General features: G+C 52.7%; 2 protein-coding genes across 2 annotated transcripts in view; one reads left to right on the forward strand and one right to left on the reverse strand.

Annotated features, from left to right (window-relative positions):
- POLR2B (RNA polymerase II subunit B) overlaps positions 1-347 on the forward strand; it is a 20,004-nt gene extending 19,657 nt beyond the window's left edge. The window contains exon 25 of the mRNA XM_054202592.1: positions 92-347. Coding sequence (XP_054058567.1) covers positions 92-181 — 90 coding nt within the window. The 3' untranslated portion in view covers positions 182-347. The remainder of the gene's footprint in view (positions 1-91) is intronic.
- On the reverse strand, positions 204-18,546 carry IGFBP7 (insulin like growth factor binding protein 7). The gene is made up of 5 exons (XM_054202593.1): positions 18,057-18,546; positions 4,948-5,057; positions 3,308-3,424; positions 2,105-2,231; positions 204-521 (listed from the first exon to the last, which is right to left on the reverse strand). The coding sequence occupies exons 1-5, from the start codon at positions 18,529-18,531 to the stop codon at positions 502-504; spliced, it is 849 nt and encodes a 282-aa protein (XP_054058568.1). The 5' UTR covers positions 18,532-18,546; the 3' UTR covers positions 204-501.
- Positions 18,547-21,181: the final 2,635 nt, after the last annotated feature.

A 21,181-nucleotide genomic window follows, 5' to 3' on the forward strand; every position in this document is an offset into this window, starting at 1 on the left:
ATTCACTTTTGAGCAAGTTATTTGTGTAGAGGGTGGTGGAAGCTGATGCTTTCAGAGTGCTTATCACAAGCCTTTTGAAATCTCTTTCCAGATATCTTTGGTTCGGATGCCCTATGCCTGCAAACTCCTCTTCCAAGAACTGATGTCTATGAGTATTGCACCTCGTATGATGAGTGTGTAGCCCTTTTTTTTTTTTTAAAAAAAAAAAAAAAAAAGATGAGACTGAAGTGCTCAAGTTTTGTTTCATTTTGTGTAGGTCGCGTTTAAAATACAGTTTTACTCATCTGCTATGTGCTGTTCAAAGGTATGTTTATTTCCTGTAAATAGAATTAAAATTTGTAATCAAACTTGTGAGTCTCTGTGTATCTGAAAGTGCACAAGCAAATCAGTAATCAAAGAGTAAGGGAGTTAAGAGGGATCGATTAGTGAGCTAGAAAAAGCCAGAAGTTACAGCTCTCTGAAGTACTTATTTAAAACTGTGCGTAAGTGAAAGTCCTCACATCACAGCTCCGCACCATCATCTGTGGAAAAACAAAAACATGTTACGCTCCGTACTGTTCCAAGGGGTAATATCACAACCTGGGCAGTAGCACAGCATGTGAGTTTTCTGAGTCTATACTGGGAGCAAGACCTGACAATGCAGTCCTGACCCTCCTTCCTTCTTCCCTTCCTTCCTTCCCTACTGCAGGACCACAGCAGCAGGGGGATGGTAATAGATGGCATTTTTCTGTGCTGAGATCATCTGGACGAGGGACAACACACTCCCTAACTGCGTAGCATTGTAGTTATGGAGGAGCCTGTTGCATCTGACAGTTAGTTCCATTAATGTTATCAATTTACTTTAAGTAGTTGTGGACCGCCAGCTTATTGCTTAGCTACAGCATGCTTACTTGAGGGCTTTCCTACAGCTGAGAAGAAACAGCTGTAAGATGTGATGTGTGTCTAAGAAATAAACCATGAGGCAATGCAGGCAGTACTACAACCTCGCAGCAGAGTTACTGTGAGAGGGGGAGGGAACATCTCCTATTCTGGGGTATAAGTGTGCTGCTCATGGCACGACTTGGTAGAACTCAATTTCATTCACATCTATAAACAAGATGTTTGAAAAGGAGGGGATTAGAGACTAGCCTAAAAAGCCTTTAGCAAGGTTCCTGTGCATTAGTGATACTGGGATTCATCTTATGCTCTTACTTCAATGCCAGGTGCTGTTAATATTCTCATAAAAGAAGTCTTTCAGCTATTCAGGGAAGTCAAGACTGTATAGTTTGGATAAAGCTACTGGGATTAAAACTAAGGATTATGTCTAAAAGTGGGTTTGGGCAGCACAGTATTCTCTAGTTGGATGATTTGTTCCCAGTGCCTCTGCTTCTAGCATGGCTATGGTTACTGTTCCAGCTCTCGGTATTTATTCCAAAGCCCATGTGGCCGCGGTAGTAAGCCATCCTCTTTGCAGCTGGAATGAGGGTGTTGGTTTGCCATCCACTTTGCATGCAGCCTGGCAAAGGGGACCTGGGTTTGAAAACTGGCTGAGGGCTGGAGGGTAAAGGCTTCAGGTCTTGCCTAAAGGCCTGCTGTGGCATATCTGTCCCCTCCCCGGTTTGGCACTCCAGCATACAGAAAGAATGGCAGGGACTAGGATGTTTCCAGGATGGGGAATAATAACGAGGTGCAGGAACTTGGCAGGAATTTAGTGGTTGAAGTTCCCCCTCTGTCTTGGTGCTGGTTGTGCCAATACTGCTCCTAGGAGAGATGGGCAGGTTTGGAAGTGTCCAGAGAATGCTGAAAGGATGATACAAATCTAGGGCTGGAAAACCACTGAAAGTTGCTTTGTAAAAAACCCCAAAAGGTGTTTTTCATTTGGTATCTTAATCTCCAGTACTTCACAGCACTTGGGGTGTTACTTAATAATCCCTTGAGAATTCCAGCAGCTGAGATTTGCTGGGAATGTTTTGCCAAACCCAGTAAAAGCTGCATGTTGACTGATATTTCTAGTGTGCATTTTTTTTTTTTCAGAAAGCATTAAACAGAGGTGGTTCTTCTGTATCAAATAACTGAGTAAACTGTTAGGGGAAAGAGCTGCTGAGTGTTCAGCCACACTACCTACCTTTGGTCAGGGCTATTTCATGCAGAGTTTCCACAACGTGGATTTTTGCAGAAGCTGTTGCCTCTCCTTTGGCGTTTGATGCATGACACTCATACTCTCCAGCATCCTCTTTGCTCAGAGGAGATATCTAGGGGAAGAAACAGCCCCCCCATCCGCCAGTAAGTATCCTGTGCATAAGGTACCTTATGTAACTTGTTAATTGCTTGAGGCATAATGAGATTAACGGAGTGCATGAAGTAGCAGTTAATCCTTAGGGACCACACTGACTGCATGATTTCTTCTACCTGCTCTCAACAGTCTGGTTCAGATTGCGGTGGCCCTTTCCAGTAAGGGAGACAAGCACCCACTCCTGTAGGTCAGACTAACCTTCTTCTCTGCTGGGCCAAATTAAGCGTGTTATAACATTCCCTCCTTGTCTTTTATTGTTTACTTAGTTTGGAGATGTGTCAGAGCACTGTAAGGGGAGGGAGGCCGGGAAGAAAAAGCCTTCCTACAACATGCTGCATCCAGTCAGTCAGTTTGGCAAAATCATCTGCTCAAACCTTTCCTTCTCCTTTTTTCCACCTCCACTTTTACAAGCGGTGCAGGAACCAACACCCTGAGCTGTGCTCCCCTGCTGCCAACTTCTCTACAGCTGGGTGCGATCATACTTGCAATTCCCTTACTGGGATGCGCAGCAGCTCCCTCCCACGTGTGGCTGTCACCAATTAGCCTGCAGGAACTCCTGCAGCTCAGCAAGTCTGTTGCGCGAGAGCTGGCTTCTGCACTGGGCTATTCTCAAGCAGGTGCTGTGCTTCACTGAGGGAAGGACAGTTCTGCCAGATCTGTAAGGGCTCCTCAGCTGTGGGATTTTCTTAGGGATGCCTTGCCTTTGCACTGATTCCTTCCTAGACACGGAGAGGGTCTCCTTCCCACCAATGGCAGCAGGAATGTAAGAACATAATGAGATCTTTTATTGAAGTCTCACCTTCTCTCATCATAGAATGCATGCTTCTACTGCATGCTAAACAGAGGTGAAAAACTGCAACAGGTAAGGCTGGAGCCAGCTGCCACCCTTCCCCTTGGTGTCTAATTCACACAGGTTGTTTTCCTCTAAACGCCCTGTCTGTTGCCATGTGTCTTCTGTACGGCTCTTCCTTCATGAGTTGTTTGAAAACTGCTCTGTACTGTTCGTGCAGCTCTGTGCATACACAAAGTACTTACAAGCACCCAGCCAGTCACTTCGTGTTTCTCGGGGCCCCCTCGGGTCTGGATGGCCAAGTTTTCCCGATCCCCCGGCAGAAGCTCCATCCTCTGGACGCCATACTGTCCCCGAATTATCTAAACAGAAGGGTAGAAAGGTGTGAGAACGCTGGGGCTTATTTATGCTGGAGCTGTTAGGACCATACCTGCACACAGACAGCATCAATGCTATTTTTACAGGAATGCGTTTTGCGCAGTAGCAGTATTTTTTCTAGTGACAGGATTCTACCTTATCTTCCGTGTACTACCCCGTCGCCTCAGCGCCTGCAGGGGGGCTGCGCTGCCCTTGCCTCAGCAGGAAGGGAGAGAACAGCACAGCTGACTGGTGTGGATGGTGCTGGGCAGTGGGATGAGCAAACATGCCCTGCACTGGCCTGGTCTCGCTGAACCCTTGTGCCTGTTCCCAAAGGTGTGTTTAGCCCATCAAATGGTGCCCATGCTGAACAAGGAGGAGGGTTCGGCTGCCTGCAGCTGCTGGTAGCTGTACATCAATCCAGGTCAGCAGGCTCGAGCAGCTGCCTTCTGGCTTGGGACTGCTGGGACAGCAGGAGCTGACTGTTGTCCTTGTTTGGGCATGCTCCCCCGCAACTTTCCTGACGATCAGGCTTTTTCGCATGGCAGCAGCAGTGAACCGAGTGTCTGCACGTTGCTCCTGGAATGGGCTCTCCCTGCGTGACCTGTGCTCTTCCCAACAGGCAACCAGCAGCCCTGTAGCTTTCAGCTGCAGCAAACCAGGCCGTCCCTCCTGGTGGGGACAGCATCGATGAGAGAGCAGCAGCACAGCCCTTCCCCAGCGCTGCGCGTCTGGGCCCGGAGGACAGCATGGGATTGACGGGTGCTCAGCCCGTGTTACCACCAGGTCAAGCCGTCTCTTGGCTGTGAGGAAGAGGCAGGAAAAGCAGAGCAGCACTGACGGTCAGTGTAAACATGGCATCTGCTTGTAAACAAGCAAAAAATGCTGCCTGGGTCAACATGCCTACATTGCATGCTCACCCGAGAGTTTGCTCTGGGACCCTTATGAGCAGAGTTTGCTGCCTCAGAACAGAGCAATCTCTGGGCCAATCTATTTTTTTTCTCTGTATTATCGTTAGTCTAGTATTGTTTCAGCTTAATTTTAAGACCCAAGCGTCCACAAACCTGTGGCATCTGAAGAGGCTACAGAGGCCATGCAGTGGCTCTCAGCCCCATGGCGAGGATCCTCTCTGCCCTAAGCCAGGCATTACCAGGACGCTGCCAAAATCAGCACGTTACCAGAGAGAACTGCCCCATGGGGTTTCCATGTGGGTGACCTGCGTCCACCCACCTCAGAGTCACCGCCGTCAGCAGCACGACAGCAGGTCAAGGGACTTTTCCCTGCGTGCTCTGAATACCAGGTGCTACCAAGAGAAACACGAGCTCCTGTTCTGCCTCGGGATCAACAAGAGTTTAGACAAAGATTAAGCACAGTCAGATGTTTGGGGCTGGACAGAACTGCACAGATGGGAGAACTCATTAAAGATGTGTGTTTCTAAGGAGGGATCTGCTATGGCCTTTAGGCTTACCAGGCAGTTTCAGCTGCCTCAGGTTTGCTATGTCCCAAGAGCTCCTAGCAGGGCCCTTACCTTGTTCCAGATGAGGACAGGGGTTGGGATGCCCATGACTTCACAGCTCAGGTAGATCTGTGCTCCTGTCACATTCCAGATGTCCTTAGGAGGGGTGACAATGGAGGGTCCTGCAAAAAGGGGAGAAATGCTTTTAAGCACCAAGTGACTGCAAGCCAGTCTCCGTGCTTGCCTTTTAAGTGGAGCCAGTCACTTCTGATGGGTTTGGAGGATAAGGTGAAGAGGGGGGGGCCTGCTTGGAGCGAAGCTTACTGGACTGATCCCACATCACGGTACTTCCCTCTCCAAAGCTACACACGCATCCGACCTTAAACTCTTCAGGCTGATGGACATTTGTCCCAAATGGAAACTCAAGTGTTGAGCAGTTCAGGTGATCAGTCCATCTGCTTGCAAGACTGAGGTTAGGGGCAGGACAGTGTTTGTATTCTGTTCTCTTAGGGATGGAGAAGGACATTACGAATTGCTGCCTTTGCTCACCATGCAACCACCAAGCGCCCGGTTGACACTCAGCTGGCGTGGAGCAAAGGACCCCCGAAGAGACAGGCTGGGTCCCACTCACTCTCCCATGCCACAGGGGAGCTCGGCCAGCTTTGCAGTGTCCTTTTTCCCACCACGATTTTATTCTGCAGCAGAGCCCGTGGCAGATGGCTACCTGTTTTACCTGTGTGCAATATCCAGCCAAAGGAGGCTGGTTGGAGGGTGGCAGAGCTCTCCTTGGCGGGGGTTGTCCAGGAAGGGACCAGGTGAATGCAGAGCTCCTTTTTCCCCAAAGAGCTCCAATCCCTGGTTAAACAGGGAGTTGTTTCCAAAGCCAGATGGGAACAGAGCTGTTTTGCAGATCTGGCAAAGATGTTTACCCCTCAGGCTGGGAAATGTTGGAGACGTAACCCATATCCCAGGAACAGAAGAATGACCTTTTCTGTTCAGTCCCTCTTCAGTGGGGCTGTTTTGCAAAATGCAGCTATTAATTCCCCACAATGGGAAGTGCAGACCAAAGGAGCACATAGTGTTTATTTCCACTTATTAATAGTTGAAGAACACAGCAGATTTTCCCCTTCTGCTCTGAAGATGCAGGCAGTAACAGGAAACTGAAGCTCCCATTAGGCTCCACCAGGAGAAGGCATTTCCTATGCGAACAAGTACTCCAGAGCCAGCCTGACCGAAGCCCCTGGGTATGCTGGTTCACAGACCATGGCTCATTCCCAGCCCCATAGAAGAGGGGCAGATTTGGGTCCTGATGCTTCTTCTGGGGTCCTGAATATGACTGACCCCATCCCTGCATGTGCACTCTGCCTTGCAGCCCTCTTGCAGGCGGCAGGGAGCAGGTTTCGGGTGCATCCCACTGCACAAACACCTTCCAGCAGAAAGCTGGTGTCTTTTTTCCTCCTTGGGATCTGGGGGCAGATTCACACTGGTATCACCAGCCAGAGGACATCAGCCATGCCTCTGTCTTAGCACAAGGGATGATGAGGTGGCTCCCCACTCCCGAGCAGCTGGTGGGATCACAGAGATCTCTCCCAGGGATCTTTTCTGAGACCTCCCTCTCCAGGAATGACTGTACACGACCTGCTGGGGGGAAGCCACTAAGAGGCCAGGGGTGTCCAAATTCTCTGTTACAGAGCTATCCCAGTCCTGGTTTTAACAGAAGGCAGCTGTGTAGAAGCAGGGAGTTTTTATGCGTAGCTGCAGGCGATGGTTAAAACCACACCTAATGATCAGTAGAGCTGGTTTCCTGGCAGACATCACAACCCAGGTGTTCCTCATCTGCACAGGACTGAATCTCTCCGCTGAGAAAAGTATTTCAGCAGCATTTCATTACATCGCTTATCCTGTTCTTGGTTGTGTTGCTGCCTGGACTGATTCCTGTGCGCTGGCCAGGAGAGGGGTGTGTCGGAGTCACAGCACCCTTTCCCGTATGGAAGGGTTCTGGAGCTATCCTTGCTCCAGGTGGCCCAGAGCAGGTCTGTCCCTCCAGGCACTGCACAACACCCCACTGGGGTTTGTTCCCCTGAGCACCACCGTAGCGTAGTACAGGGGGGTGACCCATGGGGCTGGCACCCAAGCACTGCCTGGCTCCCTTTTCCTGGTGTCCCTTGAACAATACGGCACTTGGCGGCTCCAGTGGGATCCGAATGTCCCCAGGCTGCTCAGCTCACACCATGCTCTGCACGGACCTCCGGCTGATGTGCGCCCAGCACAGCCTGCTGCTGCCACCACCTTCTGCTCCGGCCATGAGAAACCCTCCATGGGCAAGGTGCCCTTTCTCGGGCAGAGCTGTCCCCAAGAGGCAGGGCCACATTTGCCACTGTTGACACCGTCCTCCTCCTCACCGGTTGCTGGGGTTCTCCATGAGGCAGGAGAAACACAGCTGCCCCAAAATGACCACCGCAGAAAAGGAGAGATCCTGATTCTTATGTTAAAAGCCAAGTGGATTTTACGGCGTTACGCTCTTCCAGGATCTGGCTCAATTCCCCCCTGGTTGGGAACCAGCAGCATTCAACACAGCACTAAATCCACTGCCCGTAGTGTCACAGTCTGGGCTGACGCTGAGCTTCCCCCTGTACCAAGGGTCTGGACACCCTCTGCCCCTGGACATTTTGCTCGTCCTGCCAGGACCAGATCACACCAGGATTTTTCTGCAGAAACTGCTGGCAGGGGAAAAGCGAGAGAGAATTTCTACCCTCCTCCTGGGCAAGGAGAAATTGTTTATCTTCCCTGGAAAGGGGAATTGCCTGCGCAGCTTCACAGCGAAGCTCCATCTGGCTTGGCACAGCACAGCGAGAGCCTGGCCGTAACGAGGCAACCCCCAGCTCGGGATGTACATCCTGATCCAACCAGGAGGAATGTGAGAGGCTGACTTTGCCTGCAAAAAGGAACTGGGAGCATTCACAGGCCTCCGCCTCCATCCGGCACAGCCCTGAGGCCGGGAGGGAATACACATCCCGAAAGATGCAACAGTGTCATGGGAAGAGTCAGCGTGGTCTCTTGGGATATTTGACTTAAATCCAGACAGCCAAAACTCTAGAGCTGGGCTTCTTCCTCCACTAAAAATAAATGAGAAAGGCCAAGAAGTCAGCAGATTTGAAGTCGAACCACAGCAGCAGTTAGACTCCCACCACTGCCGGCTGACACCCGGGTGCACGGCAACCACCCTGCTCACTGCCTGCGCTGGTCCCACTCGCGCTCTCTCCCACGGTCCCCCAAAACAGCCAGAGATGGGCAGGGGACACGGCGACCCAGCACAACAGGAGAGGCAGGGGATGCCTGAGCCTTGCGGGGACTTCAGAGGATGTGAGGACCTTCTTTCCTGCAAGTCATCCCTCTTGCCTCAGGGGTCCTTGTGAAGGCAGCAAGGCCACCAGGACTGGAAACAAGCCCACCTTGTACCAAGCAGGTGACTTGACTCCCGCCAGCAAGGAGACCCCTGCCCCTTGTCCTACAGCCTGCATCTGACAGGGCTTGTTGCTCTACTTGCAGTGCTGCCCCCAACGGGGAATGCTTCTCCTTCCACTTCCTTTGGGCTTGCAGGTTGCACCTGCTGATGGAAATGGTCACCAAGACCAGAGATCCTCCCCGCATCAACGTGTCTGAGTGGTCTCTGCTCCCCACCGGGGACTGAGCCAGGGGCACCGTGGATGTACAGGACGCTCCCTGCCGGTACTTGCCCTGGCTGTGCCGGAGCTCCTTGGCCAAGAGGACATCGCAAGCTGTTGATGGAGATCAGCTGCTCTCCGCAGACACTTCAGGCATTTCCTCCCCACTCTGCCCATTGTTCCTCAGACAAATGGCTCTCCCTGATCCGGGAAGGGGCTTATTTACAGAGCCGGGCGAGCTCATTCACCCCGGGAGAGGAGCCCGAACGCACAGGGATTGTGTTTTTCTGCAGATCACAGGGAGCTGACAGCCTGCATTATGTCAAAAGCAGCAGCCAGAGAGGAGTTCCCATTGCTGTTACTGCAGGCGCTTTTCTGCTGCAGGAACGTGCAGCAGAGCCTGTGACTTCCTCGATGAGGCTATCTATCATGTGGCATTTGGTCTCGACACCCCTCCCGCCCTGGGCACCTCTCCTCTGCCAGCCGCAGCAGGCAGAGACCTGGCATCTCCCAGCCCACCCAGCCGCCCCTCGCTGGTACCACGGTGGTCTACCACAGCTCAGGTCCTCCCTGATTTTCCTTTGGTGTCCACACACACATACAAATAAATTACACTCCAGCAAGCAGAGCAGTAACTCTACGTGAAATCACGGGGGCTACGGGTTTGTCACTAAAGGCAGAAATAAGCGCAACATTAAGCACTGTGGGGTACTTTATGTGGGGGCCCTGGCGCTTGGGTGTGCATGGGAAGTCCCGACCATGAACACACGAAGCTGTGTACCCCACGCCGAAGCTTGCGTGGGTGCCAGCCTGATTCACAGCCAGCCCTCCTGCGCCCTGCATCACTGTGCCACAGCCCTGGATGAAACCCGGGCTGGGAACGCTCCCCGTGAGACAGCAAATGAAAGCAAAAGCTAGACATTGTCCACCCTCACAAGCGCTTGCAAGTCTGAAAATAGATGCACTCCAGTCTCCTAAATTGCTGGGAAAGTATTTTCCCTTCAAAATGACTTTATATGGAGAAGGGGAAGCCTTCCGTAAGCAGCATTTACTCATTCTAGCTGGCACGGCCTCAGCTGCTCCCTCCCAGGTCAGTGCTCCAAGAGAGGCAGCAGCAGATGGGAAGGGCAACCAGCTTCTGGTCTCCCCCTTTACCTCTTTCGGAAGGCATTTCTCCGCCTTCTTTAACCTGGCCTTGAAGAGACTAAGCAGTTACAGAAAGAGGCTCCGAGACATGCAGACCAAAGGAGATGATGGATGCTGAGCCTGTTCGGATGCCTCCCTTCAGACCTCAACAGCCCAGTGACCCTGGAAAGGCTGCAAATGCAAACGCAGCTTTGCCCCAAGCCCTGAAGACTTGAGACTGAGTCAGTAACAGCGTGAGGCAGGGCCTCTGGCCACCATCTATCGGCCATGGACCTCCTCCTGCTTCCCACCCCACTGGGCTCAGCACAGATCAGACCGGTGCAGCCGGAAATCCCACCCTTGCTGCCTTCAGAGACATTGTGCATGATCTTTATATGGATATTTACCAGTCCTCCGTGGGGTTCACCTATGGGCTGGGAGGGAGGACAGGGCGGCACTACGAAGAACAAAACCCCAAGCCCTTTCTCTCTCTGCCGCATATAGCAGCGTCCACAACGCAATCCCAGACTCGAAACTGGGCTGATGGGGAGACCAACATGGCTGAGGCTGCTCTGAAGCTCAGCTGCAAGCTTATAACCACGCTTGCCCCTAGAAACAGCCAAATGCGGAAAGGCCAAGCCCTCTGAGTGGAGATGACACTGCCCTTGCTATCAGACTGCTTCAAGCCAACCTCTCTCCTGTCTTTTCCTCCCGTCATGCCTTTTTTTCCCCACCTCCCCTTCCTTTTGCCAGTCTCTGAAGTATGCTGTCCCTGGGGCCAAACAGGCAGTAGCTTTCTGCAAACACACTTGCAGCTTCCCAGCCGTATCTGGATGTGTATTTGGGTTTTTTTTGTCCCAGACAAGCTCTATCAAGAAACTTGATAGAGGCCACCACCACCTCCCTTCTCTTCGCGTGACCTTGGCTCAGTTTTACTAAGACAACTGTCATTATGGCACAAGGAGGACCGTGAGCTAAAGCCTGGAAAGAATGTGAAAAGCTTGCAGTGGGTGCCACGGAAACAAGGCATGGCAGCATTTATGCATGGCAAAGCAAGTAGGGCTTCCAAAAGTCCAACCTGATTAGACACGTTACGCGGTAATCTCCTATTTAGTGTGAACCTCAATCAAGCTCAGCCCAACAAAGGATTAAACGCATTTTTTTAAACACAGCATGCCTTTCCAGCAACAGAAAAAACAATCACGGGGAGGAATTTGCTGATCTGTAATCATTCCTTCCTAGTGATTTTTAATACGCTATGATGATTGAGAATGAAGATGCAGGTGAAATACGGGGATCCTCTCGGGTAGCGGAGGTATTTGCGTAGTCCCTGGCACACTGGTGCTCTACAAGACCCTGAGCTACCAAGTAACGTATTAAACAGCTTCCCTAATAAGATTTTAGCACAGTTACCATAAAAACTCAAGCTCCAGTGAACCAAAACCTTCTCACATAACTAAACGCCTTTTAAAGAGGAATTTATGGCCTATCCTACAACAGTGGAAAACCCCAAAGTTACAGATGGATTTTAACAATAGCAGCATAAAGCTTCAGTCCCAGAAACTCTGTCTCAAAATCCCAATGCACAGTGTGCTGGAAAAGCAAGCTCCATGCTGCATCACATCCTCGCACCATGCTCCACCTGAAAGGACCCCACGGGACAAAACAAAAGGTGGGACCCCAGCGTGCACCTCTGCAGCTCTGCTCTGCTCTGCCACCGACCCTCTGCAGGCAGCACGAAAACGCTGGCGACATCCACCTGCAAAAACACATCCCTTTCCTCTGCAGTGGGAGAAAGCAGGTAGCAGGCCCCTGCTGCAAGACCCCCACTTCCAGACAATGCAGAAACCCAAGCCAGCTTCCCAGGAGAATTAGGGAATTCAGCTCATTTCCAAACGCATATGACTTAGCAAAAACTTGTCTAAATCTCTCTTTCCCCGGCAAAGAGGAAAGCACGCATAGAATGCGGATATTCTTTTAAGCCCCTTAAAATCCAGGAAAGGAAGAACGGGAGGAAAGAACTAAAGCAACCTAAGCCACTTGTTAACTAAAATGCACAAATCCAGAAGAGTTTCTTGCAAAATGTGATCAGATACGGACTGTGCTCTCTGGTGTCTAAAAGAGTTGGGAGCCTTTGAATTTAAGGCAGCTGTATCAGGAGAAGATGAGCCAACATCAGTGATAACAGCAGTCTCCCATCTCCCAGAAAGTTTCCCCCCAAATCCCCTGTTTCTGATCTACTCTGGCAGTGGATTAAAAAAAACAACAACAAACCACCCTCAAACTAAAACATTTCTGGCAAAGCCTCAACAGCTGAATTTGGATGGAATGAGCCAACAGATGTGATTTATGTTTCTTCTTTTAAAATTGACCTGTGGGAACTCGGCGCCTCTTCATTCGGAGCGCAGATGCAGCTTTATGGGACACTGAGACACCAGCAAAACAAAACCACCGCTGGGAGAAAGTGGCAGGACTTTGGGGGGGTGTACTTGCCCCTGGAGCCGTCAGTCTCCACAAGAGCCTGGCAGCCATGATCCTACATCCATCAGCCCGTTTTTTAAGCCCTGTGGACAGCCAAGAAACCTTGCACCCACCTTTTCCTGAGCCCCAGAGCTGGTGGGTGTCACGGTAGCAAAAAAACCCTTCTAGGAGGGATGCTGTTTGGGCTTCTGGAAAGCCAAAAAGATACCCCTCTGGGGGGACAGCTCAGCTCCAATGACTGGGACGTCTGTCCCCAGACCAGGCATCCTTTAGTGCTGGTTACAGTCAGCTTTAAACGAGTTTCTCTCCTGGTCCTGCTGTTCATAAGCTCTGCAGCCTGCGGGATGGATTCTGCAAGGTGCTAAGCCCTCATCACCAAAGGACAAGCCCCTGCACGGTCCCAGCACTGGGAAAATACTTTCATGGAGCCACGGAGATTTAAGCGACGTTCAAATCAATAGAAATAAAGCAGGCTGCTTAGCGAGCCAGCAAATCTACCCTTCACAGAGAGAAGCCCCAAGTTTCTACCTGTGGGAGGTCTTTGTAGGTAGGTACAAAGCAGCACCAGCTCCCTGAAGAGTGAAATGCTGTCCTCAGATGCCCACCGAGAGATGCTTTGTGGTACCCCGTGTTTGGGCAAGAACAAGCATTCGGCTTTCACCAAGAGATAAGTGAGCACAAAAGAAAGGCAAAGCCTTGACTGACAACAGCAAAACAACCTGGAGACCCCAACTCCGCTGGGACGAGTACCAGGGACTTCAAACAATAAGGCCTTTGGGCTGCAATGAGGCAACTTCAGCGTTATCTCCAGCAGTCACAACACGTCCCTCGAAGCAGGTATTTGCTGGTAGCTAACGATAAGAGACACTTGGGGGTATTTGTCCCTTCTTGCACAGGCTGGCAACAACTCCGTGCCTGGTATTTTTCAGCTCAGAGAGCTCATCATGCCAAAAATCCCTCCAGCTTTTTGATGGGGGTTGGTGCTTTGAGGCTGTATTTCTGCCTGGCTTGAGCTGAGCCACGCAACCCTAATTCTTTATGCCAGTTGGCTTTGCATGGCAGTGGGTACCGTGGTCCTCCCGCCCCAGGTCCCAGCTGGCTGTAAACAGCCTCAGTGCATGCGCTGCAAAATGAATTTCAGCCTAAATTACTGAAGGCGCCGACTGCGTAAGAGGCTCTTCTGAACATCCATGCACAGCTGGGTGACGGCAGTGGCCGAGGGCAGCGCCCCAGCTGTTATGGTGGCCTCGCTTCCTGCCGAGGGGACCACCAGTGGTGGCACCTCTGGCCACCTGTACCAGACATCAGGTTCCTGCTTTGCGTCCGGGCCTGCCCTGCCTGCAAGAGCTGGCAGCAGACTTAAGCGTAGCTATGCATATTCATAGGGAGAGAGCAAAGGGCTAATCCATTTAAAGGCAATGCTGGAATGCAGATGAAAAACTTCACAGCATCCATCTCCTGCCTGGCCTCAGTACTGGGATTAGCTACAAAAGAGGCTGCCGGGCACGAGGGTAGAGACAGGATGCGGCTAGTGGCTAGTGGCAAGGAGCCGGGCAAACCCCGAGCCAGCTGTGAGCGCAAGCATGACGGCACAGCACCAGCCCAGCCAGGAGGGAGCACCACGGCATCGCTGCCTGCTCACCCACGGCATCGCTGTTGTCCAGTTCTGGGCTCCCCAGTTCAAGAAGGACAGGGAACTGCTGGAGAGGGTACAGCAAAGGGCTACCAAGATGATTAGGGGACTGGAACACCCCTCTTATGAAGAAAGGCTGAGGGATTTGGGTCTCTTCAGTCTGGAAAAAAGACAGCTGAGGGGGGATCTCATCAACACTTATAAATACTTAAAGGGTGGGTGTCAGGAGGATGGGGCCAGGCTCTTTTCAGTGGTGCCCAGCGACAGGACAAGGGGTAACAGGTAGAAACTTGAACACAGGAAGTTCCATCTCAACATGAGGAGGAACTTCTTTACTTTGAGGGTGGCAGAGCCCTGGAACAGGCTGCCCAGAGAGGTGGTGGAGTCTCCATCTCTGGAGACATTCAAAACCCGCCTGGACGCGTTCCTGTGCAACCTGCTCTAGGTGACCCTGCTCTGGCAGGGGGGTTGGACTAGATGATCTCCAGAGGTCCCTTCCAACCCCTGTCACTCTGATTTCTGTGATTGCTGCCTGGTCCCAGCCGGGAGGGAGTACCACAGCATCGCCATCTGGTCCCCCCAGAGCAAAGGCAGGCAGCTTTGCAGTGCCCCGCTGACACAGCACCGACAGCAGCCCTGCAACATCGAGGAGCTGGGAATCAAGGAGGGTGCCTTTTTCCAGCTGTTCCCAACAGTCCTGTCCACGTGCAACCGAATCCAGGAAGGACTGGCTGGATCCCTGCACCTGCCAAGTGCGGGTACAGCAAGGGTTATCTCCATCCTCTCAAACTCTTCTCAACTGTGTCTTCTTTTGCTCTCCAGCGGGAAGTTTTGGCTGCGACGGAAATACCTTTTTCTGCATGGCTTCACTATTTTTGTACAAAGAACACAGGCACGAGATTCAAGAGGTCTGGGAAACAAACAGCAGAAAGAGAATCCTGAGGACAAGGTCAAGGCGAATTATGCAGGGCCAAGAACTGGCTCCTTCCTTTTGCTATTGAACAACAAAGAAACATCCAAGTTGTTCCCAGTTGGTGCGCAGTATCTCTTAGTAAGCAAAAACTGTCAAATATCTTTTTAACTGAACTTTTATCCCCTTGGAAATGTATCTACGGTGGAAAAGGATGTGTGTCTCAAGGAGTATGTTGCATGTTAAGCCTTCTGTAACTGAGTGCTTTGTTTCCAGATGGCTCTACACAAGCCCACACAGTATTGCCTACGACAAATCAGTAGGACTGTCCCTCCCAGCAGGTATACCCCCTCCAGACCCTTTGAATACCTGGTACGTACGGGACAGAGAGGAAGCCAAGGTGAGGGAGAGGGTATGAAATGCAACCCCAGTTAACCAAGGAATTTTAATTGCCCAAGTCTTTGAATTGGTTGTGGCCGATCCCTGTGTCCCAAGCACGCTATTTCAAGGCAGAAGAGGAGGCAGCTGTGGAAGGCTCATTCCCACCTTGCCTGGAAGGGGAGGTTTGAGCAAATGGTGGCAGGAATCAAGAAAGGGATAAATGGGCAGCATTTGCCCCATTTGCATCTGTCCGTGTCCCGCCTCCTGCTGTGACACCCCCGGCACGCTGTAGCGCTAGGGTGGGTGAGGAGGAGCACCTAACAAGAAGCCATTCCCAGACACGTTCCCTTCTTCTGCTGGATGCCCCATCTCCAGCTGCCGCCCTTCCTGCCGATGACAGCAAAGGCCAACGGCAGTCACAGCTCCACGCTTCCTCCTCCCGAGAACAAGCTTTCAAATAGGATGTGCAAAACAAGCCCTCCCGCTCCAGCTCCACTTGAAAAAAAAACAAGCAATCAAACACAGAGCCGCTGCTGGACACATGTTTTTCTGGATCTCTTCTCAGACTTGAAAGGCTGCTCGCTCTTGGACCCAAAGGACACGATCCTGATAGTCCAGCGAGCGCACGCAGACACCTCAGAGCCCATCTGCCACGAGCGGGAAGCCCAAGTGCCCTGTCCCACAAGGACTTCTTTCTGTGCAAAAGCTGTCACGCAAGTGACTGACGCAGGCAGGATCCTGCCTCTGTGCAGGATCCCTAGACAGCGCCTTAAGGAGATCACATCTCTTTGTGGTGGGAAATGGCCAAAGCCAGAACTTCCACTCTTCGACTCCCACAGCATTTAGGTTCTTTTAGGAACCCAGAAAAGTGCTGTCTCCTATCTGGAAAGATACTGAAAGAGGCCCTACCCTGCGGGCCCGATGGGATGGATGTCTTCTCCTGCCTTTCTTTCAAAATCCATGTAGAGATTATACCTTCCCTCCCCACCCAACAGTCCTAACTGCCAGGAGGCCCTGAGGGCTACAGAAATACTTCCAGATGTCTGCCATGTGTGTGGGCTGAGTCGCAGCCTCAGCTGCAAGCCACAGAATGATGCATATCACCAGAAGAAGGTCCACAGCACAAGGAAGGTTCATGCAGTCCAGCAATGTCTGGGAAGAGTCAGTTGCAACACTGTTGCTGAGCAGCCCACGTCCCTCCTGCTCCCTTCCCCAAGATGCTGGGTCAGAGCTCTCCCAGCAGCAGGAGCTAAAAGAAGAGCAGCTCCCCAGAGTGACAGAGGAGGGGACATTTTGCCAGTGTTTCGGCACCACGTGCTCCAGCAAAGTTCTTAAACAACAGATAACAGCCTGCAAAGGTGTCTCGCTGCACATCTGCACACTAGAAGGGACCTTCTCCAAGGAAAGGATGCAGTTTGTGCATGGAATGGTTGTCCCACGCTGTGACGCCCTTCAGAGAAGCTGCCACTGTGATGGCCAGGGGACGGAGAAAGTCTCGTGGGAGCTGTTTGAGGCTGGTGGGTCGGTGGCCTCCCACCATGCTGCCTGGTGGCTCGTGTTTGCATTGACCTTATCAAACTCTGTCTCCATAATCGGGGTCAAAGCCTGACTGGGGCTGGGGCAGCAGCTTACTGGTATGACTACCAATGCCTGCTTTGCCACGAGCTCCTGGGTGACTTTGGGCAAGACAAGTGAGAAGGCAGCCCTCTTCACAAATATGCACCTGAAGCGTGACCTCAGACATCTTTCAAACACATCTGCTCACTTGGTCTGGACTGGTGGGGCCAAGAAGCAGTATGTATTTTTAGGACTGCTGTGACTGTCTCCTGAGCCCGCTGGGCAGGAAAGGCTCCTTCCAAATGCTAGACGGAGGCCCAAACAGAGGCCGTTCTTGTCTCATCCCACGTTAGCCAGAGGGCTGAAGGTCCTTCCCTTCAGGAGTTATCAGCATACCACAGTGTTTCTGGCTAATATATAAGCCTGATGTTTTGCACTAGGTTTGTGAAAAGCCACACAGGGCACTTAATGGGCAACATCAAAGTACATAACCCGGTCCTCACCCAGCCCTTCACGCTTTCCACCGGAGTTTCAGAAACATTTTTTTGCAAGACATACTTGGCCTCAGTTCTGGGAAGAAAGAGAAGGAGGAGGTGGAGGTTGTGACCCTACACATACTGTGTTTATGAAAACACTCCTCTACCAAAACAGCATTGGTGCTGCAACATTGTCCTTGAGAAGTTCAGTAAAAGGCTTGTGTGCTGCATCCCACCCCTCTCCCTCCCTCCCAGCAAAACCCACTCTCAGGAGCCAGGATTTCTAGTAGATGCTCCGCAGCAGAACAATTTCTTCATTGAGCACCACCCTTAAGCAAAAGTTTGGGAAGAATCAAGCTCCTGGTTGGAAATGCTGCAAGTGCAAACTGCTACGAGCAGCTCACAGGAAAGTCGTTCCTTGTTTTCATTTCGAACCGAAGCAAGCCAGCGAACGTTGGCTCTGAATTTCTGTGGCTTTCACATCCATTTAATCATTTCCTTTTCTCACTGTTGGCAATCTTCCTCTGCCGAGCCCTCCCCTGGATAGCTCAACCCTTTTGTCCCATGTCACAGCATCCCAAATGGGAAGCTGGGCAGCGTAGTTCCAGCACAGCGGGAAGCCAAGTGAGAGTGTCTGAGTTTCTGTGCGTTCCTGGGTCTGGTCTAAAGCCTTATTCCAAGTTTAGGCAGCACCACCCGCCGGGCACTCTCAGCTCCATTTAAGGTGGTTTTGAAATCGCCTTGGCTTCACAGATAAGCATCCCGATGGGATAAACCGGCACGAGGAGCGCTTCGGACCAGCTTTTCCACCGTGAAGTCGGACGGCAGAGCCTCCATCCCCCGACCCGCAACCAGCGCCCGCCGCCCGCTCCGCCCCGCTCCCTCCCGGGCCGCCGCCGCCCCGCGCATCCCCCGCGCACCCCCCGCGCACCCCCCGCGCATCCCCCGCGCACCTTGCTCGCAGGCTCCCTTGCTGCGCTGGCTGATGGCGGGCTCGCCGCGGCTCTGTGCGCGCAGGCTGGCGGCGCGGAGCTGGCAGCCGCTGCCGTAGGTGAGCCCGTCGCTGCCGCACACCGGGTACCGGCTCTTGCAGAGGCAGACACCGGGAGGGCCGGCGGCGGAGGGGGGTCCCGGGGCCGGTCCGGCCTTGGCTTTGCGGCGCTGGCGGCTCTTCACGCACTCGAGGCCGGGGGCGCAGCGTCCCCCGGTCGCCCCGCCGCCGCCGCCGCACGCCTCGCCCTCGCCGCGGCCGCACTGCCAGCAGCAGCCGCAGCCGTCCCGTACCCGGCCCAGCGGGCAGCCCCGCGGCGGCAGCGGCGGGCACCGCGCCGGCTCGCAGGGTCCGCAGCCCCCCGCCGCCGCCGGGGCGGGCACCGCCAGCGCCGCCAGCAGCAGCAGCAGCGGCAGCAGCAGCGCGGAGGGCGGCATGGCGGCACGGCGCCGCCCGCCCACGGCAGGCACTTAAACCGCGGCGGGGGGAAACCCCTCCCCGACGGCGCCGGCCCGGCCCCACGGTCACGGCCACGGTCACGGCCCCACGCCGCGGCAGCGTGGAGCCGCCGCCCGCCCCTCCCCAACCCCCGGCACCCATAGTGGCTGGGGGACGGAGGGACTGAGAGCAGCCCTGCCGAGAGGGACTTGGCGGGGCCGGGGGATGGAAAGTTGGACGTGGGGCAGCAATGCGTGCTCACAGCTCAGAAAGCCGGCTGCATCCTGGGATGCATCAAAAGAAGCGTGGCCAGCAGGTCGAGGGAGGTGATTCCCGCCCTCTGTTCCGCTCTGGTGAGACCCCACCTGGAGTACTGCGTCCAGCTCTGGAGCCCCCAACATAAGAAGGGCATGGACCTGTTGGAGCAGGTCCAGAGGAGGGCCATGAAGATGATCAAAGGGCTGGACAGGCTGAGGGAGTTGGGGTTGTTCAGTCTGGAGAAGAGAATACCTCAGGGAGGCCTTATAGCAGCCTTCCAGTACCTAAAGGGGACTTATAAGAAAGATGGGCGCAGAATTTTTAGTAGGGCCTGTAGCAATAGGACAAGGGGTAACGGTTTTAAACTAAAAGAGGGTAGATTCAGACTAGATAGAAGGAAGAATTTGTTTACAATAAAGGTGGTGAAACACTGGCACAGGTTGCCCAGAGAGATGGTAGATGCTCCATCCCTGGAAGTGTTCAAGGCCAGGCTGGATGAGGCTTTGAGCAGCCTGATCTCATTGATCGTGTCCCTGGTCATTGCAGGAGTGTTGGACTAGATGACCTTTAAAGGTGTCTTCCAACCCAAATTATTCTGTGATTCTGATTCTATTCTACATACTTGGGACAAAGTTGCTGCCCAGTGCTGGCTTGGCTTGTGGTGGCTGTCCTGGGATGGCTCCTGAGGGATCCCTGAGGGGCTGAGGGCAGGGGGTTGTTGTCACCAGCAGAAACAGGGAATATTCCTTGGGCAGTGCTGGGCGATGCTGCTCGAGTCTGTCAGGAGAGTGCCAGGAGAGTGAAGTACCCCAAAGCATCGTGGTGCTGTTAAACCCCTCAGGCGCAGGGCAATGGGGTGGCCCAGACGACTCTTTTCTGCCCTTGTGCTCATTCCCTCCCCTCAGGCCTGGCTGCGCCTGTGGGGGCTTCATCTTGTGTGGGACTGGCCAAGCCGAGGCGATGCTCAGCACTGGTACTGTCAGGGCCTGCGCGGCGGGTGCTGCTTTGGCACTCTGTCTGGGGAAGGATGAAATGTCCCTCGCTGTGAAATTGGGGGATGTGGCTGAGACGTGCTGTGTGGTCCCTAGGCCACCACGTCCCTTCTGAGGCAGAGCGGAGTGTGAGCTGGGTGCCATCAGTCAGACAGACCAGCTGAGAGGGGCTGCAAGTATCCAGGCTCCCAAATCTGCTCCGGAGGGATCGACCCACTGATGCCCATACGTTTCCTTGGATTTCTCCATTCTACTCACGCTGGAAGTGCTCCATGCTGTTCTCCTGGGAGAAGGGCTGCCCTCATAAGAAAGCACTGTGCCAAACTGGAGGTGTTTGACACATGGGGGTTTTGCTTGCCTTTTTTTTTTTTTTTTTATGGGTAAGGCCTTATAGAAGTGATGAAAAGGGGTGAAATGGCCAAAACATGGATGGACATGTCTGTCAAACCCAGTTCTAGCTATGAAAGATGGTCTAGTGGGAGGTGTCTCTGCCCATGGCAGGGGGGTTGGAATTAGATTATCTTTAAGGTCTCTTCAAACCCAAACCATTCTATGATTCTATGAAGAAAAGCATTTTGCACAGTTCATCTCTTTCCTCTGTCTCCTGCCAGTTGCCAGGCATCTCCCTCATGGGTCCCCAGATTCCTTTGGGTCAGACTATCACAAGTCCTGGTACCTCCTGGCAGAGAACCACAGGGTGTTTAAGGAACCTGCAGCAGCTCACCAGAGCAAACTTATCTGACATGAAGTCATTGTCAGCAATCTACTTGGCAGGAGAAAAAACATAGCTCCGAAAGGAAGGCATTGTTATGTTTCCTTTCCTCCCCTTGAATCTCTTCATTTGTGTGCCAGAGGAGGCAAGTGCCCTTACCTCTGCTTGGAGCAGTTTTTTCCTCCCAAGGAGGAGGCCTTAGTTCATACTTTGGTGCAGAAGGACCCCTAGTGTCCCTTAGTAGCTCGTGCTTTTGGTCTCACAGCTCTAGCTCGGTATTTCTTGATCTAAAGACTTCCCTATGTACTGTGGAAGGAGATAAGGTCCCCGTAGTGTGTGTAGGGAAGTGGCTGAGAAAGACAGGCTGGGTTGCTCCTCCCTGGGGAGAAGTCAATTACTGTATGCCCCGGGGTCACCTTGCTTTGCTTCTGCGGCTCCTCCACACCCTTTTTTTCTTCACCTCAGGGGCGTCTGTGTCTCTTTTTGTGCACCACAGGCTGCTCCATTCAAATACATTAAATGCTTCTGGTGTCCCAGTAACAAAATTTCCGTTGTGTTTCAGTGAACACCAATACAAACCTGTAGATTCATGTTGTGCTTCTTGGGACTCTTGTAGAATGCCCCACTAAAACCTGCGCTTAGTATTCAGCAGCATATTTTTTTCTTAAGCAGATTGAATTTAATTCA

The sequence above is a fragment of the Rissa tridactyla genome, chromosome 5 (genome assembly GCF_028500815.1).
Source record: "Rissa tridactyla isolate bRisTri1 chromosome 5, bRisTri1.patW.cur.20221130, whole genome shotgun sequence".
Lineage (NCBI taxonomy): Eukaryota > Metazoa > Chordata > Aves > Charadriiformes > Laridae > Rissa > Rissa tridactyla.